We start from the raw sequence: 23721 nt of genomic DNA on the forward strand, positions 1-23721 counted from the left end.
ACGTGTACATAAAGAATGGAATTGGATTTCAATTTCTTCAAATTCCGATTCCTATTTGAATGTTCAGATTCAAAATCCAATTCTTTCAAATTTCAAATCCTATGCAAATTCCAATTCCAATTCCATTCAATTCAATTCTGTAAAATGAACGCGCCTTAAGTGAATGATTCTTCATGCTATTATTTAATTATTTTTTATTAACATGTGAACGAAAATAAATAAACGGATATAAATGAACATAAATAAACGAACGTTCACGAATATAAATGAACGAACGAAACATGTGTTAATGTTCACTCGTTTAATTAAACGAACACACAAAATTTTTCATGCCCGTTCATTAGTTAAATAAACGAACATAAATAAATTTCCCGTCGAACATTTAACCGAATGTTCAGTTCGTTTACGTATCTAGATTTTATAATATCATATTTTCTTTTAATAATAATAATAATATCTTAGGCTAAGCTAACACACACCACACCAAAGTCACAGTGTTCTGGTCATTATTATAGGCTGAAGAAGCATCCATCCGCCATTAATGGAGGCTTTTACTCTTCTACAAGCTTCAACCTCACTTCCGTTGTTCAATTCACCTCTCAAACTCTTATCTCCTTTCAAAACTTCAAAATGTTTCAATCGGAACACGTTAACTTCTGTGAAGCTGCTTCATCCAATTCGCATGTCTTCTCTGCAGGCTACTGGTAAATTATATTTATGTGATTTTATTGATGTTATGATGTTAGGAGTTTTAATTTGATTGTTTGTTCATGTTATTGAGTGTGTTATTTAATTGGATTTTTAGATGTTTTGGATTAGGTTTGGATATGTAGGGTTGTTATGATGTTAAGAGGTTTAATTTGACTGTGTTTATATATTTTAAGTTGATGATATGATGTTAGGAGGTTTAGTTTGATGCTTTGTTATGTTTTTATGTTTAATTTGATTGGATTTTGAGGTATTTTGGATTAGGTTTAGATATTTAGTGGTTTTGGGTCCCAGGGTGTATATTAATTAGGTATGTTGTTTTGTGATTATAGTAGGAGTAAAGTTGGATTGAAGGAATGGATTTAGGAATTAGGATGTACTGGCTGATTTTCTTGTGAGATTTTTATTTTAGTAGGGTGTGCACGGTTCGGTTTGGGTTGGTTTTGGGCTAAAACCGGAATTCTTGAAAACTGTTCAGTTTGGGTCGGTTTTGGGCTAAAATCGAAATTCTTGAAAACTGTTCGGTTTTGGTTTTTCGGTTTTGTCATTTGAGCTTGAAAATTTTGGGCCAACAACTTTTTTTGGCCAAAATAATGAATTTGGGCCTAAATCATTTTTTTTAATTAAAAACTAATTGATTATTGTACATTTGGGCTAAAATATATGAGTTGCATATTTGTTAAAATCTTATTAATTACTTAAAAGAAATAAAAGTGAAAATCTTTATATTCGGTTCAAAATTTTCGGTTACTGTTACATGCAAAATCAAGTTAGGTTTTACAAAAACATAAAACCAAACCGTCGGTTTTTGTTTCAGTTTGGTTTTTTCGGTTTCATGCACACTCCTATATTTTAGTTAGTTTTAAGTGTTTTATAGCTCCATTGAAAACCTACAGAACTAAATTAGTTGAAATCAAAGATCATGATATTGAAAATTAATATCACAAACAGTTCTATGATTATGAACAATAAAAGTTTGAAAAGCTTCTACAAAATGATTAAAAAGAAGATCTATACAGAAGACTTTCAAAATTCAACACTAAAAGATGAGAATGATTTGATAATGTACAAACGACCAAACAATTAAATGATGAACTATTCATTTACTTGTTATATCGAATCCATAGCCAGCACTTATAAGTGCTGTAGATCAAGTTATATTTGCACAATGCTAAATGAATATTAGTTTGAATTTAAAGTCTTGAAATGAATACCTAGAATGAATACTTTCAGCTACTCAAGAGACTGTTGAAGTTAGCGAGATTGACTCCCAATTTGTTGAGATTGGGTACATATCTAGTGTTCATGGACTACAAGGAGAGGTTCGAGTGAAGCCTAGCACGGATTTTCCAGAACTAAGATTTTCAGAGGTACGAGTCTGAAATACTTCCATTTCCACTTTCCAGTGTTCCATAACTAGAATAATTTTTATTATTAGTTTTCATAATCCATACTTGCATATTTCAAATTCAGTGTCCATGTTGTGAGTCACTAAGTGTGAATTGTGTATAAACACCACTGCAATTGGCATTTAGTTTAAAATTACTTAGGGGTGGCAAATGTGACCCATTGGGTTGAATGGGTTGTATTAAAATGTATATAATGGGTCAAAATGGGTTAAACTAAAAAAGAAATGATTGAAACGGGTCAAAACGGGGTGACATTTCTTGAAGGTTTATATATATATATATATATATATATATATTGAACGAGAAAACGTAGGAAATTTTTTAGTACTTTTACTTATTTAGTTTTTGATTTATATTTCGAGTTATGATTTTTTTTATTTTGTTTTTGAATTTTTTAATGATGGGTTTTTGAAATGGGTCAAAATGAGTTGAGATTTCATAAACCCCTCATTAAAAAAATTCAAAAATATAAATAAAAAATTATAACTTGAAATATAAACAAAAAAGTAAAAACAGTAAAAATTTCTCTGTTTTTCTCATTCCATAAAAAAAATTAAAAAAAAATTTCTCGAGAAATGTCAACCCGTTTTGACCCGCTTCTATCATTTTCTTTTTTTAGTTTGACCCATTCTGACCCATTATATACATTTTAATACAACCCATTCAACCCATGGGTCACATTTGCCACCCCTAAAATTACTCATGCTGTTTTTATTTGTATATTTGCAAAAACAATGGAACTAAAATCCAAGTATAGTGATTTAACATGTTATAAAAAGGTTTGTAAGATACTTGTTTCTCACTAAGAAGAAGTTTTAAAAGTGAATTAAAAATTTTGGGATAAATGTGTAGTCTTATGTTTCTTAGTAGATTTTATGTTGTATTTAGCCAGGAAGAAGATGGTTGAAGCAACAACTATTAGGGAGAGAAACAATCAAAGAAGTTGAACTGGTCGAGGGAAGAGGACACCATGGACAAAAGAGTTGGATAGTTAAATTCAATAATATTGACAAAGTAGAACAGGTATGCTTACTATATTTTAAAGAAAATGCAAAGTTAATATCTTACTAGAGTCATGATAAATAAAGCAGTGTTTGTTGATCATAAGTTCATAACCACTATGTATGTTTTAAATTCTGCATTTTTGTAGGCTCAACAGCTTGTCGGGTCAACTATACTTGTATTGGATGAAGATAGACCTGAGTTGGAGGAAGGTGATTTCTATGCTCGTGATCTTGTTGGCTTGAGAGTTACACTTAAGGTATTTATTTTTGTGAGTATATGTTACGAACCTCGTTCGTTAGTCAAATGGTCCAAAGAAAATAGACGGAAACCAGAATAGAATTCATAGGTTTTTGGGAGAGACTTTGATTTATCAAATCATAATATTTCATTCATAATCCTAACACATAAGAACTAGTGGCTTATATAGCCAAGATACATAACCGACCCACTACTTAATTAACTACCCACTAGGCCACTACAAAGATATTAAGCGAGCAATTATCAATATGAACAAATACAAAGAACATAGAAAAGTTGCATTGCATGGCATTGAGTTGAAAGTATGGAAACATGGGTGTGATGCCAGATCGTGGCACACAACAATCCCTTCCGCTTGAAGAAACCGTGTCCGCACGGTTGAGAATATGGACACGATACGACGCCTTGCCATGGTGGTCGCCATTCGAGCCTTCCAACGGCGTTCGGAGTAGTCACCACGAGGCACCACGGTGGGCGCCACTCCTTGAAAGACCGGAGATATGCATGGTTATCTCGATTAATGCGGGTAAAATACTCAAAATCAAACCCATGGAAAAGGGTTGTTGCTGGGGTGGGTCGTGGAGGTGGGTGTGAAACAGTGAGGGTTGAGCCAAGTGTTGGTGCATGCGGTTGTGATAATGGCGGTACAACAGTGGTTGCAAACAACACAGGTGGAGGTGGTTTGATGACAGCGGATGGTGGTGCGGCAGCAGTGGCCGGTGTTGGCGTTGTGGGTGTAGAAGCAACAGGGGCTGGGAACCGAGGCCAGTTTTTTAGAAGATTGATCATCTCCGCAAGTGTTGACTCGATTCGAGCCAACGACTCGTTCCATTTTTGAGCGTCCATAGAGGGATCAAGACCGCTTTGATACCACTGTTATGAACCTCGTTCGTTAATCAAATGGTCCAAAGAAAATAGACGGAAACCAGAATAGAATTCATAGATTTTTGGGAGAGACTTTGATTTATCAAATCATAATATTTCATTCATAATCCTAACACATAAGAACTAGTGGCTTATATAGCCAAGATACATAACCGACCCACTACTTAATTAACTACCCACTAGGCCACTACAAAGATATTAAACGAGCAATTATCAATATGAACAAATACAAAGAACATAGAAAAGTTGCATTGCATGGCATTGAGTTGAAAGTATGGAAACATGGGTGTGATGCCAGATCGTGGCACACAACAGTATATTGTTATTTAATATTCATTTTTGTAGAAGTATCTGATAACTTTCATTTCAGGAAACTGGTGAACCAGTGGGAACCGTTGTGAATGTTTATGATGTTGGAGGACGTGATCTCTTACAAGTTAAGCTTGATTCGTCTTTGGAGATGATAGACAAAAATGGGAACTTGAAATCGGAAGCACCCCTTGTGTGGGTCCCATTTGTTGAAGCGATTGTTCCTCATGTAGATTTAGATAAAAGAGAAATGATAATTACACCTCCTAAAGGGCTTCTTGAGTTAAATGTACACTCTGATGAGCGATCAAAGAAAGAGCGTCGACAGCTTGTGAGTCAAACTTTTGATCTGCCATTTTTCTACCTTTTTTTGATTTCCGTGTGTGTTTTAGATTTCTAAAAATTTCAAAGAGTATCGATTTAGGGGTTCCTCATATTAACTGCAAATAGTTACGAGAAACATGTAAATTTTGTAATTTTGTTCACGTGTACACATTTAAAGAAACTTTGATTTGGAATTACTGCTTAAAAACATGTAAATGTAATTGTTTCAGGAATGGAAAGAGAGAAAAAAGTTTCAAAAACAGCTTATAGCAGCAAAAAAGAAACTGTCTGAATTGGAGCAAAAGCATGTTTTTGACGGGCTTAGATACGGAGAGAAAGCCCAAAGGAGCCTATTAGCAGATCATATAGTAGATGTTAACTCCCAACTGCTTCAAGTAGCATTACAGACTATCGAGACACCTTCTGACAGGTGGTCATTTTTTCCTTTTCAGTTTCAGAATATTCAATGAATTTATGACAAAAACCTTTTGGAGAAGTAATTATCTAATACATTAACTTCTTTAATTTCTGTGTCCTTTTGATGCCAGATGGCAGTTGTCCAAGTTCTTAGCAGTTTATGATACAGAAAAAACAAGACATGTTTTTAAGGTATCAAAAGGCTGTCTTGTTAGTGAAGGTGTGGAGTCCACAAGTTCCAAGATAGGAGAGAGGCGCAGTGCTCTGATATCCAGTGGCAAAGTTGCAAATATTATGGTTGTTGAGGGTACTAATACGCAGAATTCCGACTCTGAAGAAACCGATAGTCTCATCCAAAGATTAGTTCAGGTAATGCATAAACATAGCTATTGAAGTCTGTTATTACTATTAATTTAAGGCTTTAAGCCTGTCTTAAGTTGGACTTTGTGAGTTGACTTTTGAAGTCAAACACACATTTTGCTTCTAGGAAAGTCCGCATACTTGATCATGAAAGTCAAATGTTCTTTGTTTTACTTTATTTTGAAATTACAAGAGAGCAAGCACATGAAATTGATTTATTACACATATGGAAACTAACTGTTAGATTTTGAAATGCCAACATATATAATCTTTTGTAAAAAGCATACTCTGCAGTATCCAATGACCAAAACTTGTTGTTTGCAGATGGAAAACAGTCAAACGACACCTTTGATTCTGATTTGTCCTGATAACACCCTAGACACTTTTCAAAGCTTGATGTCAGACAATGACTACTTTGGCTTTGACCCTGAAAAGGTTTCATAATTCTCTATTAATTTTTTTTTCAACAGTTAATTTGTTGAAATATAGTTGCAAGTCTGCTTAATATTATAATCTTGTTGCAAATATATCCAACGCCAACCTATATGATGCGCCTTTTCAAAGACTAAATTCATTCATCGTGTTTTACAGGTTTGGATTTTGGAAGAAGAAAAATTACCAGCTGTAAATTCTTCATCCGGAGAAAATAAAAAACACAAAATCTTGATGAAATCACCATGGGCAATACTTCAAACACCAGTTGGATCTGGTGGCGTAATCAGCTTACTTTCATCCCACAATATTTTAGAGTCTCTTACTGCATTGGGCATTGAGTATATCGAGGTAACACACATAATAACAGTTAACGTAGAATCACATAATCACTTTAAATCATACACATAACAACGCTCGAAATTTCATTGTCTTGCAGATATCTAGTGTTGATCAGAGGCATGTAGGTGGGGATAATCTGCTTGGTTTGGTGGATGCAAGCGAAGCTCACGTCGGAATAAAAACGTTTAACGGCATCGATGGTGTTGATAACGATTTCTACCTGGTTTTTTCTATAAATTTTGCGACACAGTTGACTAAGCGGGTCAACCAGTTGACGTTTGTCGCTGTGTTGAGGTCAAACCAGTACGTGGAGTTGGTTGACAAAGAGTGGGTTGACATAATACCCTCGTCACATAACTCGTATGAGTTCCGTTCTTCTATTTATGCTTGTTTAGAAGGTTGTTCTAATGACAAAGTTTGTGTAATGGAGGTTGCGGATTAGACATCATATAGAATAGTTTTGTTAAATTTAGTTACAGTTAAGTTATAAGTGGTCTATAGCTCAAATATATGTGGTTCTAGAACCGTTATGTTGCGAGTTCTAAAGTCTTTATAAGAAAACAATACATCAGTTTGTAACGCATTTGATTCACAGTTGACCTTTTCTTAAAATGTCCTACATACACACGAAGATCACAAACACGAGAACAAGAATCACTCTAACAGTAACGGTCTTGAATAACAACTGCATATCATAAACTACTTTCATGCTATTGGGTTAGAGCCACACATTCAATCTCTATCTGTAGTTCACCGCTCTCAACGTTTTGCAGTCCTAGAGCAATGGTTTGCTTTGCCTTCCCTTCCGACACCATGATCGTTTCATTATCGACGAGGGTATTTTTGTCTTTTCCCTCTTCCATCTTTTCGATTTGTTTTGCTGGCCCGTTGGCATTACCGTTGTCCAAAGCTTTGGCAGCAGAAACCAAGGGTCGGATATCAATCTCAGCCCCACCCATAAAATCATCAGTTGAAAACTTATCCTTGTCAAAAACATTCTGCATAACTTAAATAACTTCTTAACCAGATTATTGTAATATCAGTTTCTGTAATTTTATTTTGACTTACCACTATCAAAGGTGGAACGTCGCTGGGAATCGATAACATTAACTTTTCATTCCAGACGGGATTGAGGTTGCTCTTTATAACTCGTGTCTTCATTGACTGCAGCCAAAAGACAAGATCTTGTCATTTTTACAACACACAATTAAAGTATTTTACATCAAAGAACAATTAATAAATAATATTACTCGGCTTACTTGGTTTCCTAATGAGAGCATAACATAAGGATCACTACTCCTCATATCTCTGACAGCAAGGTTGGTGCCGCTGACCACATTGACTTTTATCATACCAACAAATTCCACCATACCTGCCTATAACCAATATATTGTATCACAAATTCAAAATTTTTTTTAAACTATATTATGTACCAAAAATTCAAAATTTTAGAACAAAGGCGTGTCCGGTCAACCAGCCAGGTCACTTGCCTGTATAGTTAAGTTAATAAAAGTAATTACCGTTGAACTACTTTTCTTTGCAGACTTCTGTTCAGCGTCTTTTCTTTTTCTGGTGTTGAGAAATGCTTGACCGAAATTATGTAACCGCATACTGTTTAAATATTTCTTTTCCACTACAGAATTCAACCCTGTTGAACTGCAGTGGATGACTTCTGGAGTGAAGGGGCAAGACAGCTGCTCATCGGTGTTTAAAAATTGTTGCATTACATACTTTCTCCTGAATATTATTAAAAAAAGCACAAGAGATGTTACAACTTTTATCACCATAATTGTAGTTAAATGTGACAAATTTGACCCATTTACATGAGCTATAGATGGGTCAATTTGAGTAATTTTTTGTTGCCTAACGAGTCAAATGGGTTGAAAGTTAACTAAAGCATTAATATAGTTTTTCTCACCATTATAAACACATTAATAATATTTTTGAAAAACTGGCAAAAAAGTGACAGAGGTCAACTTGACCTGTACTAAAAAATTAGTTGTTTTGACCCATTATCCAACATGCCCATTTTGCCATCTTACTTGATAAAATCAGTACGGTCTTCTATCGAAGAATCTGGTTGCGGTTTTCTACAACTGTTTGGAATGCTGTCTTCATATTTCAAATTTACTGCGGTGTTTCCACCAAGTTTTATCAAATTATCAACATCTTCCTCTGTCCATTCGTCTAGATTTACTGACAATATCTGCACCAACAAGGATAACAATATCAGAGGTGCTGGCTTCAACACGTTAACTTATGAGTGAGTTATGTTTTATCTAATTGTTGCAGACTCATCTAAAAGTATATATTTATGAATCAATAATGTAAACGAGGAAGTTAGTGTTTACTACACCTTTGATATATGGACTCCAAGGCTTCTATGTGCTCCAGAACACTTGATGCAAACACACGCTCCAAGATTTACAGATCTAGTCACACAGTACAGAAGGTAAAAATCTTATTAATTCGAGAAAAATACAAAAATAGATTATGCAGAGAGGTGTGTAATCAGAAAATTGTGAATACACTTACACCCATTTTGGATCAGGTGCTCCACAGTCTGCACATAACTCATTACCAGATTCAGACAAAAAACTTGCCAGCTTCCTTTGTGCACCTGATGAGAAAGTTACTAAGTTAGCATTGCAATCAAACTCACTTATACATCCGATAAGTAGCATTTGACACTTTGTTCTAAAGCAGAAGATGTGCCATTTACGGAAAAAAAAGGCATAAATGGTATTTTATGGATCTAATTAATAAGTTACATAAGTCACATGTTTGAGGGCATGCCGAGTAACCGCTCAAAACAAGCCTATATTACTAATGTGTTCTTTATAATTACAAAAGCAATATTGTTACAACGGTCAAGAGGTTACAAGCAGTAAACATAGATTCTGTGCATAATCCACCTAACAAATTGTTGCCTGTTACTGTCAGGCTTTAATGCAAAGTCAAGTTCTAAGCAGGTCATAACCTAGAGAATATCCAACAGGTGCAGAAAACCTACTTGCAGGAGGTGTCTCTACATTTAACTCATCACTACAGTTATCTTCATCATCTAAACTTAAGAGGTCAAACAGAGAAACTCCTGCAACACGCAGTAAGTGCATTTATAGCCGGGCCTGTGGTAAAATTTAGAACTGAACAAAGCTGGATCTGCTTAAAAAATTTTTGCAAGCAGCACAATCAAAACAACATGTACTTTAAATGCTCATCTTTTAGTTTGATCAATTGTCAAAACACGGAGTTACATCAAACAGTTTGATCTATATTCAACTAATGCATACATGAACTATATTCTCAATAACTTAACTTAACAAACAAGCATGCATAGAAAACAAGTCACTACCTGATGAACGATCGGCATCCGTTCCTTCTTTCCTCGCAGACATTCTTCCTCAGCATTCGAAACACAGAAACCGATGCGTAACCATACGATTTCTCCGTATTTCTATCTGCATTGTCAATAACAAACTGATTACACACACACACACATACTCAATATAATGCGGAGTAAATATAACTCAAAAACCGCTATTACACATAAGACACACGCGTCTCCTGCTGAACCCTAACTCGGTTCAACTAGATAACGGCTAAACGATCTAAGCTAATAATAAGTAGTAATCGTAATAAACAGCAGCACATTATGCATGTAAATTATTAATCGTATAATATTATAATTCGACCTAAATCAAACTAGAGGATGATATTATTTACCGTTCCGGATGACTACACACCAGCAGCTAGCAACAATAACTAACAGCAATGTGACGGAGATATTGAATTCGAGAGAGATGAAAACGATATCAGAAAGAAAATTATAGATATATTTTGAGTGTTTGTAATCACACACACACACACATATATATATATATATATATATATATTGAGATGATGTTTGTCACTTGTGAAATATTAAGTGTCGGTGAATTGGGGATTCACAAACCCTAATTAACGGAATATTATTATTATTATTATTATTATTATTATTATTATTATTAGTATTATTATTATCGTTGGGGTTTTTTGGAAGGAAAATAAGATATTTTGTTAGTTGATGGTTGCACGTCGATACAACATTTCGTGGTGATTCAGCCGTTGGGCTGTCTTTATCAATGGCAACTTATATATAATACCTTCAACATTTATATATATTCCAAACGTACCCCACCTTCAAGTTTTATACTCCACAATTATAGTAAGGCTAAGGGGGTATACCGCGTACACCCATCAACACCATTTTCTTCATTCGTCACATCAGCGTCATGTTAGCCTTTCTCCTATCATTCGACATCACTCTTCAACCAAGGAAACACTCATTCTCCATCGTTCATCACCATTCAATTATTTAAAAATAAAAAGAATTGAAAAAGAAAAGAAATAAAGATAACCAAGCCACCATTCTCGTGTGACGTTACTTACCGTGGTCAGTGGGCTCAGATCACGCGTGATCAATTTATTGGGGGGGGGGGGGGGGGGGGTGTTCCAGTGAGACCGGTAGAGTGAGAAGTGTCATGTGGCTGCCTCCTAGGACCAGTAGGGGTTGCTCATTGGTGTATACATATCAACCTAAACAGTCGGGATGCATGTAACGAATAGATCAGACACAACTATGTCGTCTGGCCAGGCCAGCACAACGAACCCAACAAATAACCACACAATACGTCCCAGACCAGCATAATGCATTGGGCTCGCAGCCTGACCATCTGGCAACCCGACACAGTAATACGATAAGGCTTATAGCATTGCCTAGGCCATAACTTATAGCAAAGTTAGGCATGAACAATAAAGTTTTTAAATGTTAATAAACCACCAAGGAATTATAAATACCATTCTACAGCCACCTTCACATACAGTCACTTCTTATTTCTTACTTTCGTTAACACACATGGTACTTTACTTTCGTACCGGAGGCTGGTTATAAAATAAATCATATCGTGTGACCCGTTTCAACATAATACGTATATACTTTTTCGCTATTCACATATTTAAATATTAAACTTTTCATGATTTAACTCACTTGTAATGATTTTGTTGATATATTATTTTTTTCTAGTACTCATTTTTCAAACACCTTGAAATATAATATGTCTACATTTTTATCACGTTTGAATTAAGTCTCATCATTAACATTTACTGTATTTATTAACCCAATATGAAATTTCGAACCCCACTAACATGTGCTACGTATTAAAAATAACGTTACTTTGATAACTTTGTTATAATACTTGGATGACTTTAAATATTTCTTTTAAAATTAAGGTAACTTTTTATAAACAAAATTAAACTTTTGTGTCTCAACAACAATCATTTTCAGTTTGCACGCCATGACTTTTTATCAACATTAGTTTTAAAACATAGAAAATACTCATAAACGACCTAGGGCTGTAACTTTTACCCGAAACCAGAAACCCAACCCGAAAAAACTCGTACCCGAACTAACCCGAACCCGAACCAAAGTAATTCGGGTTGGTTTTCATGTTTGATTTATAAGTTCCAGGTCAACCCGAATAAACTTTTAGTTTTGAAATTAAATATATATTTAGGTATAGTAGGCTTAGTCTTAGCCACTAAAGTTATCAATTGCTGACCCTAATCGATTGTTGTCATTCTAACTATTATGGATCGGTTGTTTATTAATGTTAATTTCTGTTTTCCAATCATTACTAATAACAACCGTAATCGAACAACCAAATCACGTCCGATTGAAAAAGATTATGGTTCGAGTTAGTTACTTAATTTTATTCTTCTTTTGAATTGTTTTATCAAGTTATGTTGGTTATTATTTGATTATTTACGTTACGAGCAAAGAAGAATATGTTGTTTTAATGTTAGCATTGAAGTTTTTTAATTTTTTTTTGTTTTGTTTTCTAGGATACTCGAAACCCGATTAACCCAACCCGAAAAAACCCGAACCCGAAAAACCCATGAGAGATTTGGGTTGGGTTTCGGGTTAAGATTTAAAACTTTGAAACCCGACCCGAAAACCCTGAAAAACGAACCCGAAGAACACCCCTAAAACGACCACATCCTATTCCTGTTACTTTCCAAACATTTTTAGACGCGAACCCAACCCAACTCGACCGACACAACCAGACATGTACTATACTATGCGCTTCGACCCAAACCCGTAGATACAAAACGCCGATCAACCTCCAAATTTACAAACAAATATTTTTAAAACAGATTCAAAGCCAAGAAGTTTGGTTGTATAATTACTCCATGAGCTATTTGTTTTCCTCTAACCCAAAATTATAAGAAAACAACATAATAAACAGACGATGAAAACACTCGACATGTACCGAAAACCCACCTAAGCCGCAGATTTAGGGATTTTGTATTGTTTCTTTAGGAACTGAGAAGCCTCAGAATCACACCTGTGACATAATATTCTCAAAAGTGTTTTCGAATCAGCACCCAACTTGCTTCGGTCTGTAGCACTTGCAGACTTTAGGTCGTCTATGAGCTCCCGTGTCTGCATTTCGTTAACCATTCATTAGTGAACAAATGGGCCCAATTTATTAAATAAATATGTGTAAATAATAAATTATATTTAATATTATTATTTAATATTATAAATTATATTTAATATTATTATTTTTGTACCCAGCCTTTTAAATATTTTAGAAAAGCTAACCTCATAGCCCTGCAGCTTTATAACTTGTCGAACACGTGCGACTTGATTTTCAACAACTCCACGAGGAAGTCCATCTCCACCAGATATGAAAAACTCCTAACAAAATTCAATCAAAAAAATGTTTATAATCAGGAAAAATATATTTGGGTAAATTCATTCTATTTATTTAGAAAACAATGCAAATATGATAACTATATTGGCATTTAAGTGTTTATATTATACAAATATTTTCACCCGCGCGTTCCAGCGGAGCGGGTTAAATGCATCACATGTTCAAAAGCTACCGTGCGTTGCGACAGAAACCAGGCGGGAAGTCGGTCGGTAATCGGTATCGGTTCGATCCATTATGTTAAAAGTTTTATGGCAAAAGTTTCATTACCAAAGTTGAGAGGCCAGAAAGTAAAGATGTAAGTTGAAAAGGCAAAAATTTTATTACCGAAGTTGAGGGGCCAAAATGTAAATATATGAAACTTTTGTGGCAAAAGTCTAATTAACCAAAGATTTTTTGTAAATAAAGTTGAGAGGCCAAAAAGGCAAAAAGTAAATGATATATATAATTTCGCACATGTTCCAATGCAATGATGTTGGTTAGTGGTTTTACAAGATGGGGATCATCATAACTAAACAAAAACATTAAAAATAACATCTTTCATGAGTTTTTTTAAATATATATTTTGCAAAAATTGCAGAACAATGTATAACTTTAGTTTTTTTTACATACCTTTAGAACTTCCAAATCTTCTTCCAAGGATTTAGCATCAGAAGGAATGAACAACCGCGCTGGACCTCCATCTAATAACACTCTAACTAGACCGTCCTGCAAAACAACAATATTTATTAAGAAATGAAAAAACTGTGGAACACATTTGAAAAAAGAAGAATTAAGAATCTGACCAGTGATGCCTGAAGGAGACTTGTTACAATTCGATCTCGAAGTGGCTCCACGATGACATCGCATAGCTGATTTAGTTCCTGTAGTGGTTGACGAGAGTGCAACACATTAGTCAAAATATTATTTCTATCTTCACATTATTAAAGGAAATAAAAATTAAACATCACATACCACATCAAGTGGCTCAATGAGTGTTTCCAATCTGGATTCAGAAACACTCAGTCTATATAGGTTTACAATGAACGGTTCTCTTAGATCCCAAAATATTATCTTAGTTCCTGTACAAAATTATGAAAATTAAAATCAGGGCTCGAAATCTTTTTTAATCATTGTGAAGTCAAAAGGTATTATGCCTCACCGGTGAACTCACAAATCCGATCAATGGCTGCATTGAAGTCTTTCCTACTTCCATCAAAGCTTTCTTTTTTTGAGTCCCCATCTGTAAAACGAATACTCATTTAAATGTAATAAACATTGTAATACATATTTTGTTCAGAATATAACACGATAAATTATAAAAATTTGAGACGATATGTAATGGTCTAGAAGGCATACTAATAGATTTTCCTTGCTTTGTCTTCTTTGTCCAGCGTTCCCATATGCTGTCTTCCAGCTTATTAAGATGACTGATTCCATACTACAAAAATAAGTAAATAAATTAGTAAAGATAAATATAATATAAATTTCTTATGGCTACAAAAGAAACGACTTCAAGTACAGTCATTACTTCTCTTGTCATCAGAAGAATATCAAGAAAAACGTAGAGTGTATTCTCATAGTATCCAACAATAAAATTGCCAAATTATAAAGAAAAATAAAATATACACTCACATAAAGAGTGTTTAACTGCACACATAGCGTTTGTGTTGTCAAAACATTAATGTCTCTTGACTTTCTCATATCGGGCAGTCGTGGGTCACTTAATTCTTTTTTAACAAAAGCTTTAATTCCACTCTCTCTCCGGTATCTTGTTAGAATTGGCACAGGTGGAATGATATCATCCTTGCTAGCTGCATGGTTATTTAAGTTCACTATTATATAAACGGATAATATTTTATGTGTACATTGTCAAATATGTTTTCATCGATATATTTGATAAAGACTTAGTATACATACCCAGGTTGTCAACAACATGTTTTGCGTATACTTGAAATGCATTATCAATGCCTCGGAATAAGCTATTCATTTCTCCGGACCTCATAGGAATTTTTAGAGCGAAAAACTGATCAATAGTCTGAAATAATATGAAATAACATGTTATTTATGTATTAAAGTGAATGGAAACAAAGGTAAAAGAAATATGAAAAAGAGAAACCAAATTATTTCCAGGAAAACTTTATCTATCATAAAAAGTAAAATATATATTATTAAATTACTAGGTACCTCTTCTACAATGCGATAAACCTCAACAATTGAACTCCCGTGCCGTTGCTGCATTGAAACAGGTTCCCATCGCTGAAAATATTTTAAAAAAAATCATTAGCCAAATGTGTGATTTTTGTGACCTAGATAATTGAGATACTCAGATACAAAGAAAGAAAAGTATTTTACTATTTTTGAGTAAAAAAAGGAAAAGGCCAGAAATCATTTAATTAGTTACCTCCTGTTGAATGGCTCGCTCAACCCAACCCAAAATTCTGCTTAGTTGGGCATTGACCCAACGCAACACTAGTGTTCCAGATATTGTTTCGATCTGTTATAAGAAAATAAACGGTTATAAATAATCATAATAATAACAATAATAATGATACTATATTAGTTCTGATACATGCACACATACATAAATAAAGAAAGCCAAACCTTATATGGAGAAAGTTTCTTTAAAGAGACTTCTGACTGTCCACCTGAAGATGCAATAAGGTCCATAACATATTCCTCAAAACTATCAGCAGCAGGAAATACCAAAACTGCATCCTCTGTAAGTTGCTCAACACCGTTAAGGAAAGGCTTCTGCTTATTTAACAAAAATGTGAGATGCTGAAGAAAAAAATAATTAAATAAGTAACCAGTTGGGCAGTTGATGAGCTTACCAGCTTGCTTCCATAAAGCTTGTGAAGAAGAGATGCTGAAACAACAATAGCTTGTGAATGCCATTGAGATAATACTGGAATAAATACAGCTGCATCTTTTCTTAAAAGTTTCTTGGTTTCTTCTCCTAATAGTGCAAGTGGATGTTCATCTGTTGCATTGGACATTGTCTCAACATCCTGCAATGTCTGAAATAAAGAAGAGACAGCAGTTTATTATATTTGACATTTTTTTACAAAATTGATACTTCCAGTCAGCTGAAAAGGCACCACTTACCCTTAAAAATGCACTTTTGATGGATGATGACACATAGGACTCGATCTTATCTCCATCTGTCACATGTTGCATTGCCTGAAAAACAAATGATAACCAAAAGTGAACTTTTTTTAGCTATCAGAAAGAATGATGTGCTGTGAAGTAAACTGACAATCATAAGATACTGATTTGGTAATATATTTCTTTAAGTTCTCCTTTAGAGAAATTAGTTTGCATTGCAACAGACAATTTATTGTACCAAACCAGCAAGGGTAGATTAAAAAAACAAATCCAAAAAAACTGTAAACTACTGAGTACTGACTACTATTGACAGCATAGTTCTACTTCCACCATATTTAGATGATGCTTTGCAAGTTATTTAAGGAGTTTAAGTTGGCATTTTATGCATCAAATAGCTAATATGAATTAGAGAGTTAAGATGAATGGCCTGTAACACACCGATCCAGGTTCCTCCTGAAGAAGCCTCCTTGTTACCATTGAAATCGATACTACAGTCTCCATCATTGCCAATGCCTATAAGATATGGAAGAAAGATCCAAGTCAGCATCAAACTCTAATGCTAAAACAGTCTAAAGCATCAAGTCAGGCTAAAGGTTTGGTTTTTTTTTCAGCATAAATTTCAGAATACGAAAAAATAAAAATAAAAGAAATCCAAACAATGGTATCACCTAGACAATATTCTTGGTCTTTCCAAAAAAACACCTAGACAATATTAAAAAAAAAAAAAAAGATAAACTAACCTCAGAAAAGTTCAAATGGTAATCTGCAAGTTGCTTATCAGCCCATTTCTGAATAGGTATTAAAAAGGACTGTAAAAAGGATAGCTCTTGAGGACCCTCTTCATTCTCAACTTTGGAATACAAGCTTTTTAAGTGCATTCTCTCCTGTGGGCCCCGTTCTTCCTTCAAGGGTACTTTATTTAATTGTTCAATGGCAAGCTTAAGAAGTGCATGCTCCCTGGTCATAACAAACTGCAGAACAGCTCATTTGTAAGAAGCACTTCATGTAATCCAATAACAAGGAAATAAAAGTGTTTATCAAGACTGAAATAAATGCATCACTTCCAGCAAACTTGCCTACAAATTAGAATTATATTTAATACCTGACGGAATAGCACCCATGCATAGCAGGTGTGGTGAATGGTTTCTGTAATTCCCAAAATACGCCATGTTGACTTTAGAAGCTCGAGTATTTCTTCCACTTCCTGTATGCAAAGCAGAGTTTGAAATTCCACACTTCTTAGAATATTATTTGTTCTTAAAGGTGGCTTAGACGACTTCCAAGATGTTTTCATGACACTAATAAAATGTAAAGACAGCACTAAATGTTTAATGTTAAATATGCTAACCTCCGTTAGTTTTCCTTCATCAAGAACATCAAAGACGCTAAGAAGAAGTTTTTCATATAATCTGACATTTAAATGATAGCCATCCGCCCAGTGACAAACTTCACCGGTTAGGTCACCACGAGCTGGTCTCTCTGCAAGTGGAATGGCAATCTCCCTCAAAGATCTCAAACATTCTATGCGTTGAAGCTCACCCACAGAAGGTGCAAATGACTGAGATAGGACGAATTATGAAATAATCAATAGAATAGTATATACTGGCATGTCAGTCTTAAACATTGATCAAAACGGAACAGATTTTAAACCCAACTATGGAGTATTGAAATAAACAGTATAGAACCTCCGCTAACTTTCAACCAAACAAAATTAGCAAAAAAAAAAAAGAAAGAAAGAAAAGATAGGGTGTTCTTAGCTAAAATATCAGCATATGTTCACTTTTATACAGCTTTAGTCATAATATTTTGGTTTTTTTATAATTGGGTCTTTAAAAGATGATTTTTGTTCTGTTTGAGTGTTTGGTCGATAAAAGGTTCTTCTAAAGATGCCCAAACGAAACAAAAAATTTTACAGCAAGTCCAAGTAACGATCCAAACAGGACAAGATACCATTTTTAATGACTAAAAAGGGACAAAAGTGAAAGTACATTGGTACTTTATGAAAAAAGAAAACAAGAAACTAAGCACCATTATTGATAAGTTCAAAAAGGTTTAAACTTTAAACCATTTAATAGTAAAACACTTACCTCGGATTCTTCAATTCTAGCCAAAAGAACCCGCATTTCACTTGCTTTGCGCCCAGATTCCCCAAATCCCACAACTGGGTGATTCACAAGTCCTTCCTCCAGCATATTCAACTGAACTAACACAATAATGGAAACATGTTACATGAATATTAAATAAAGTCTTAGATTTACTTATACCACTATAAGATAAAACAATGAGACGATATAAGGCAATTGATGAAAGAGAAATCAAAGAAGAAAGAAGGGACTTGCCTGTCTTTTTTGCCACTTAATATAAGCTTTCTTGTCAGAAAATTCAGTTCGAGAAACACAAGATAATAACTCCAAAGGAACTAAAAGAGCGTCCATTCTTTTTCCCACTTTGCCTGCCATTGCATTCAGTAACCCTTGTCTTGTTCTAATGTCCATTGCCTCAGAAATCTGTGATTACAACAATCATCATTGTTATAACAAAAAATCTGGCAAACTTTCCTTAATGTTTGTAATCATGACACAGAATAAATTTAATAAATATGTCCACACTGTACCTCCATCTGGACACGCATTGTCTCCAGCAAACCAGTCAAACCAGTTGACTGTTGGGACTGGGCTGTAACCTGTTCACTCTTACTCCGTCCAAGCTTCTTCAACAGTCTAGATTTCTTTTCTTTCTTCTTTTCCTTTGATGGCACTATAAGGCCCCTGTTCAAACAACAATCACATTAAAGTCAAAAGATATTGGCAGGACTAGGGTCATCAAAAGAACCAAGCACAGCAAAAAAAGACTGAGAATAGGACATTAAAATAGAATATATATATGTATATACACAAAAAAAAACATACAGATCATACACAAACAGATTTACGCACATCTATATATATCTACTTACACTTACATGCATATCTATAAAGTTCAGGCCAAGAAATATTAAGGAGAAAAAAAATACCCTGAAGCCCCAGCAGCAGCCAACAGAATCTCATAGGCGGTTTCACGGAGGTCATCATCGTTTACACCTGAAGAAAAGACCAAACTCAAATTACACTATGAAACTTCAGATAAAGAATAAACCTCTGCACATAAAATTTTCAGCCACTTATGGTCCTGTTCTAACAACAATTAAAAACACTTGTGAAATGCCATGGTATTCCAGAGCTATATATCATGCCTAACCCAAGCCAATACCTAAAATAAATTATTCAAAGTTTGTTGTTATTGTATTGAAGAGCCCATGACTTATGCTATCCCCATGGTAATTTCTCTAAAAATCCCACAAAATATGTTTCAAGATCTTTAAACTTAACATTTGTTTTCATAAGAACTTCAAACATAAACTCAAAGCACATATGACATTTATCTGAATGCGATCAAACTGATAGTCATAATGCAACCGCTTTAGGCATATACATGTCTAGATAGACATAATTATGAAAAAAAAATCTCATATAACTGTTGAGCTTGTTTAAACAGAGTAATATTTGGAACCCTAAACATCCCAATTCCATAAATCTCCTTCAGAACCAACTTAAAATCATGTCCCAAAAGTTTACAATATTGTGACTCTCATGAAAAAAAATTGCATTATTACCCAAAAAGAAAATAATAAGGTTAGTTTTTAACTGAAAAGGCTTCTCCACATCTGTATTTACCTGTTGCAAATGAAGGCAAACCCACTACAAGATCAGCTGTATCATTCAATGATCTCCTTGAATACCTACGACTAGCAAGTTCCTCTAAATCATCTTCATCCTCAAAATCATCAATGTCGTCAACAGTTAAATCACGACCTTGTGTCGTGTTAATGGATTGTGATTTTGACATCATAGCAGGTTCATCCTCTTCAGTTGCATCAAAGGGCAGTGATGACGATAAATCTGGCATAATGGGTGACGGTACCACAAAAGGGACAACTGGTGGGGCCCTCCTTGGAGGTGAACCTGATGATTCAGGATTGGTAGCCAGAAAAAACTCACCTTCAGACTCTGCATTCTTCAACGTGCAGAAAAAAAAAGAAGCAAAATTTATAAATAAAAAAACAAAATAGAAGATAATGCAAGATTCAGGACTATTAGTAACAAGTGCACCAGTCAAATATCACTTTCAATTCATCAAAATTGTAGCAATCGCCAATTTAGAATGTCCTCAACAGATTGCAATCATTGTTCTTGGAAATATATAAACTAATTATGATATGAATGATGACCCAAGGATTTACTCCGATTAAGAAATTAGGAGGTGTATGGAACACTTTTATCTCTTCCATCATGAAGTATATCCATCAAAAGATTTTGTAATACAAAGTTGATTTGACATCATATAGTCAATTATTATTTACAGCCAGGCACAGAGTATAGATTCTTTTTCCATTATCATTAGAAAAACAAATGCAGCATAGCAGGGTCACTTCAAGATGTTTTAATCTAAATAGATACAGTTTCTGTCTTTGTCCATGACTCCGTTTACCAATAAGACATGTAACTAATAACTACCACATTTCCATAATCACTCCTGACAACACTAGGTTTATCATCACATATTAGTAATATAAACTATCTCATATCAGTTGTGACTTTTAATATTAAATAGAACTACAAAAGTTAGTTGAACTTTCAACTTACCATATGAGGGAATCCGGTACTATCATGATAATCTCTAATAGCTTCTGAAAGCTCAAGCATGTCACCTGCATTACAATTCAACAACATCAATTAGTAACAATGTCGATCTTAGTTCTTAAGAGCACGACCTTAAGTACCACATTTGTTTCAAAGAGCTGCATTTTGTACTTGTGTTAGACCTAGTGCTCTCCAACTTCCATACAATCATTCACATAATCACTTGCTGCAAAGTGCAAGCTAACATACTAACCTAAGTGCTAAAACTAAACTTCAACATAGTCCCTAATTTTCCTCAATTAATTAAAATTCCTCAACAATAAACTCCAAAATAACGACTTAACAAATTCAACGAAACAGACACGCACTGAATTGCTTTCTAAAGGACCACTTAGCGTGCAAATTCTTAAATATAGGTTGCTTAATTCTTAACATAAGTTGCGTAATTAATTAATTTAACGTGCAATAATTCTATTTCAAGCGTAATTAAGGCGCGGAAGGACTAAATTGATTTCTATTATTAACCTAATAATTATACATACACTTGACCTAACCTATATCCGGAACGAATTCCAACCGCGATACAAATAAGTGAAAAACATCCTAATTCAAATACATGATATTCAAGGTCAAAATGCAGGTCCTAATTTAGAACATACATAATATTAAATAATTACTACCTTTTTTCACAGAATTGAGAACGAAATCAACACTAACTTGATCCAGATCCACGTCATCCAACGAGACAGCACCAGGTGGCATCACAACCTTCTTAATCAAGCTACCAGATAACAAGTAATTGAGAAGTATCCGCCTGTCTCGACGGTACCTCTGCAACAGCTCCACTTCGTTTTCACTATAATAATAATAATAATAAACACATCCGCATATCAATCAATTGTGTAAACATAACATTGATATTATTATTACATTATGATTGAAATTAGAGATGAAGTAGACAAACTCTTCCATTGAGGATGCGAGATCTGCTGCTGTGGCAGGTGAGGTTTCAATGAGAGAAGTGTGAATCTAAATGCGGTGAGATCAACGTTTACTGGATTACTTGCGATTTGCGAAGACCAGAGAGGTGAGATTGGACTGTGTGTTTGTGTATGTGTATGTGAGTGAGAGAGATAGAGATGGGTATTTGTGAACAGTGATATGTCCAGTTATTACTTTTTATAAAAGGAAAATTTATTACTAAAAATTTCAAAATACAATACATGTTAATATTACCGCAATTATAAAATTATAAGAATATTGGCTATGATTAAAGAAAGAAAGAATTAAATATATGAAAATGTGTACTAGGATGATCTTTCATTTACATCGTAGTATTATTTTTACTACACAAAAGTAAAATTACTGACAAACTCAAATTATTGGATTTTACTTGGAGTGTTCATGTGGCTGGCTATATGTTTGACAAATGTGTAAAAGGTGACATACAACTTGCAAGTTCGTCGGTAGTTTCACTAACAATACAAAAATTTTAATAGCGAATTTGTTTACGTGGTGTTTGAACCGATGTAAAAATCGCTAGTCGGGCGGTGGAGTAAAGACTATTAATCGAGATTAATTGGATTGGACATTAATGTATATATTTTTCAGTTTTATATATGCATGCACGCATTTTTATATGTAATTTTCAGTTTTATACATACATAAACATATTTTGGCCGGAAATTGGTTGGAATCTCACCGAAAACCGCTAGTTTTTGCTATAATCTTGCCGAAAACCACTAATTTTGGTCGGAATCTCGTTGAAAACTGCTAATTTTGGTCAAAATCTCGCCGAAAACCACCGATTCTAGCCGGATTTAACCGTTGACCAATTAAACAGCCGATTAGCGCAAAATTAATCAGTAAAACCCGAACTGGTTTTTCTAATACCTGGGTTTTTAATACCCGTATGGTACGGATAGGGTGTGCATTTCGGTACTAAAACCCGAACCTGAAACCGACCCGATTTGTACCCGATAATACCCGACCGGTTCCATACCCGAAAAATACATTAAAAATACCCAAAAAATACCCCTAAAAAGTGCAAACTTTTGAAAAAACCAATCTATACTCGAAAAACACCTGGAAAAAAAGCCGGAAAAAACCAATCTATACTCGAAAAATACCCGAAAAAAAGGCCCGAAAAAACCAACAAAAAGGGCTTTTTCAATACCCGAAAAAAGGGTATTCAAATACCCGGTTTTATACCCGACCCGAACCCGATGCATAGAGTATGGTTTTTAGAGGCAGTACCCGGACCCAAACCCAAACCCGACATGGTTTTTACCCATACTCGGTCATACTTGAACCCGGTTCCATACCCAAACTTGGGTATTTTAAAAACCTGATTTCTGCACCTCTAATACCAGGATCAAAGAAATTTGGAATAGTTGGTGCAATTTTGATGTTCTAAAATTATACCGTCTTTCAAAACATAAATGTTTGGTAACTCATGTTGGCAGTAGGGGTGTCGAAAACTTTTCAAATATGAATCCGTATCCGAAATATCCGACATTAGGGGGTAAGCATGCGTGTGTTGACTTCACTGGGGTGTCCCCGTTGGTGGGGCTGAGAGACAGTGGCTTCGTACCGGGACAGGCGGTTTTGAGAGCGGAGTCTAGGAAGGTTGCTAAGCATGAGACATCGTGTTTGGAGAATCAGCACGTGTTCATTCCATTTGCCTTCGACACTTTTGGATCCCTAGCTCCCGAGGCGGTTCGCTTCTTGGAGCGGGTGCAGAAGGTGGTC

At 34.7% G+C, this 23721-nt stretch overlaps 3 protein-coding genes across 3 annotated transcripts; 1 reads left to right on the top strand and 2 right to left on the bottom strand.

Annotated features, from left to right (window-relative positions):
- Positions 1-513: 513 nt before the first annotated feature.
- LOC143608998 (uncharacterized) lies at positions 514-7015 on the top strand. The gene is made up of 10 exons (XM_077083876.1): positions 514-704; positions 1942-2078; positions 3006-3140; positions 3268-3378; positions 4636-4905; positions 5129-5328; positions 5447-5684; positions 6000-6110; positions 6267-6458; positions 6547-7015. Exons 1-10 carry the CDS (start codon positions 542-544, stop codon positions 6889-6891), a joined length of 1902 nt encoding a protein of 633 aa, XP_076939991.1. The 5' UTR covers positions 514-541; the 3' UTR covers positions 6892-7015.
- A 20-nt stretch (positions 7016-7035) lies between these two features.
- Positions 7036-10201, bottom strand: LOC143608999 (putative ADP-ribosylation factor GTPase-activating protein AGD11). The gene is made up of 10 exons (XM_077083877.1): positions 10176-10201; positions 9805-9910; positions 9463-9543; positions 8985-9069; positions 8806-8881; positions 8492-8655; positions 7970-8186; positions 7709-7825; positions 7518-7613; positions 7036-7447 (listed from the first exon to the last, which is right to left on the bottom strand). The coding sequence occupies exons 2-10, from the start codon at positions 9845-9847 to the stop codon at positions 7160-7162; spliced, it is 1167 nt and encodes a 388-aa protein (XP_076939992.1). The 5' UTR covers positions 9848-9910; positions 10176-10201; the 3' UTR covers positions 7036-7159.
- A 1493-nt stretch (positions 10202-11694) lies between these two features.
- LOC143608997 (protein unc-13 homolog) lies at positions 11695-22048 on the bottom strand. Its single transcript, XM_077083875.1, has 27 exons — positions 21935-22048; positions 21651-21826; positions 20974-21038; positions 20005-20344; positions 19305-19371; positions 18906-19059; positions 18631-18798; positions 18379-18489; positions 17640-17849; positions 17394-17495; positions 17032-17262; positions 16730-16804; positions 16292-16366; positions 16018-16203; positions 15788-15937; positions 15588-15680; positions 15371-15442; positions 15104-15221; positions 14819-14997; positions 14543-14624; positions 14346-14426; positions 14159-14265; positions 13990-14067; positions 13817-13912; positions 13096-13191; positions 12484-12933; positions 11695-11837 (listed from the first exon to the last, which is right to left on the bottom strand). The coding sequence occupies exons 1-26, from the start codon at positions 21940-21942 to the stop codon at positions 12772-12774; spliced, it is 3282 nt and encodes a 1093-aa protein (XP_076939990.1). The 5' UTR covers positions 21943-22048; the 3' UTR covers positions 11695-11837; positions 12484-12771.
- Between the last annotated feature and the right edge of the window lie 1673 nt (positions 22049-23721).

Source organism: Bidens hawaiensis, unplaced genomic scaffold (assembly GCF_021521415.1).
Source record: "Bidens hawaiensis isolate Kalapana, Puna unplaced genomic scaffold, B.hawaiensis_p1.1 tig00419464_1, whole genome shotgun sequence".
NCBI classification, from domain to species: domain Eukaryota; kingdom Viridiplantae; phylum Streptophyta; class Magnoliopsida; order Asterales; family Asteraceae; genus Bidens; species Bidens hawaiensis.

Coding starts and splice junctions, on each gene's coding strand:
- LOC143608999 (XM_077083877.1), bottom strand. CDS start 9,847: ATGTCTGCGAGGAAAGAAGGAACGGATGCCGATCGTTCATCAG. Junction 9,544..9,804: donor GGATGCCGATCGTTCATCAG/GTAGTGACTTGT, acceptor TGCGTGTTGCAG/GAGTTTCTCTGTTTGACCTC. Junction 8,882..8,984: donor GCACCTGATCCAAAATGGGT/GTAAGTGTATTC, acceptor CTGTGTGACTAG/ATCTGTAAATCTTGGAGCGT.
- LOC143608997 (XM_077083875.1), bottom strand. Junction 15,681..15,787: donor AGAAACTTTCTCCATATAAG/GTTTGGCTTTCT, acceptor TTCTTATAACAG/ATCGAAACAATATCTGGAAC. Junction 14,625..14,818: donor TGCAGTTAAACACTCTTTAT/GTGAGTGTATAT, acceptor TTATTTTTGTAG/TATGGAATCAGTCATCTTAA.
- LOC143608998 (XM_077083876.1), top strand. CDS start 542: ATGGAGGCTTTTACTCTTCTACAAGCTTCAACCTCACTTCCGTTGTTC. Junction 2,079..3,005: donor CAGAACTAAGATTTTCAGAG/GTACGAGTCTGA, acceptor TGTTGTATTTAG/CCAGGAAGAAGATGGTTGAA. Junction 6,111..6,266: donor TTGGCTTTGACCCTGAAAAG/GTTTCATAATTC, acceptor CGTGTTTTACAG/GTTTGGATTTTGGAAGAAGA.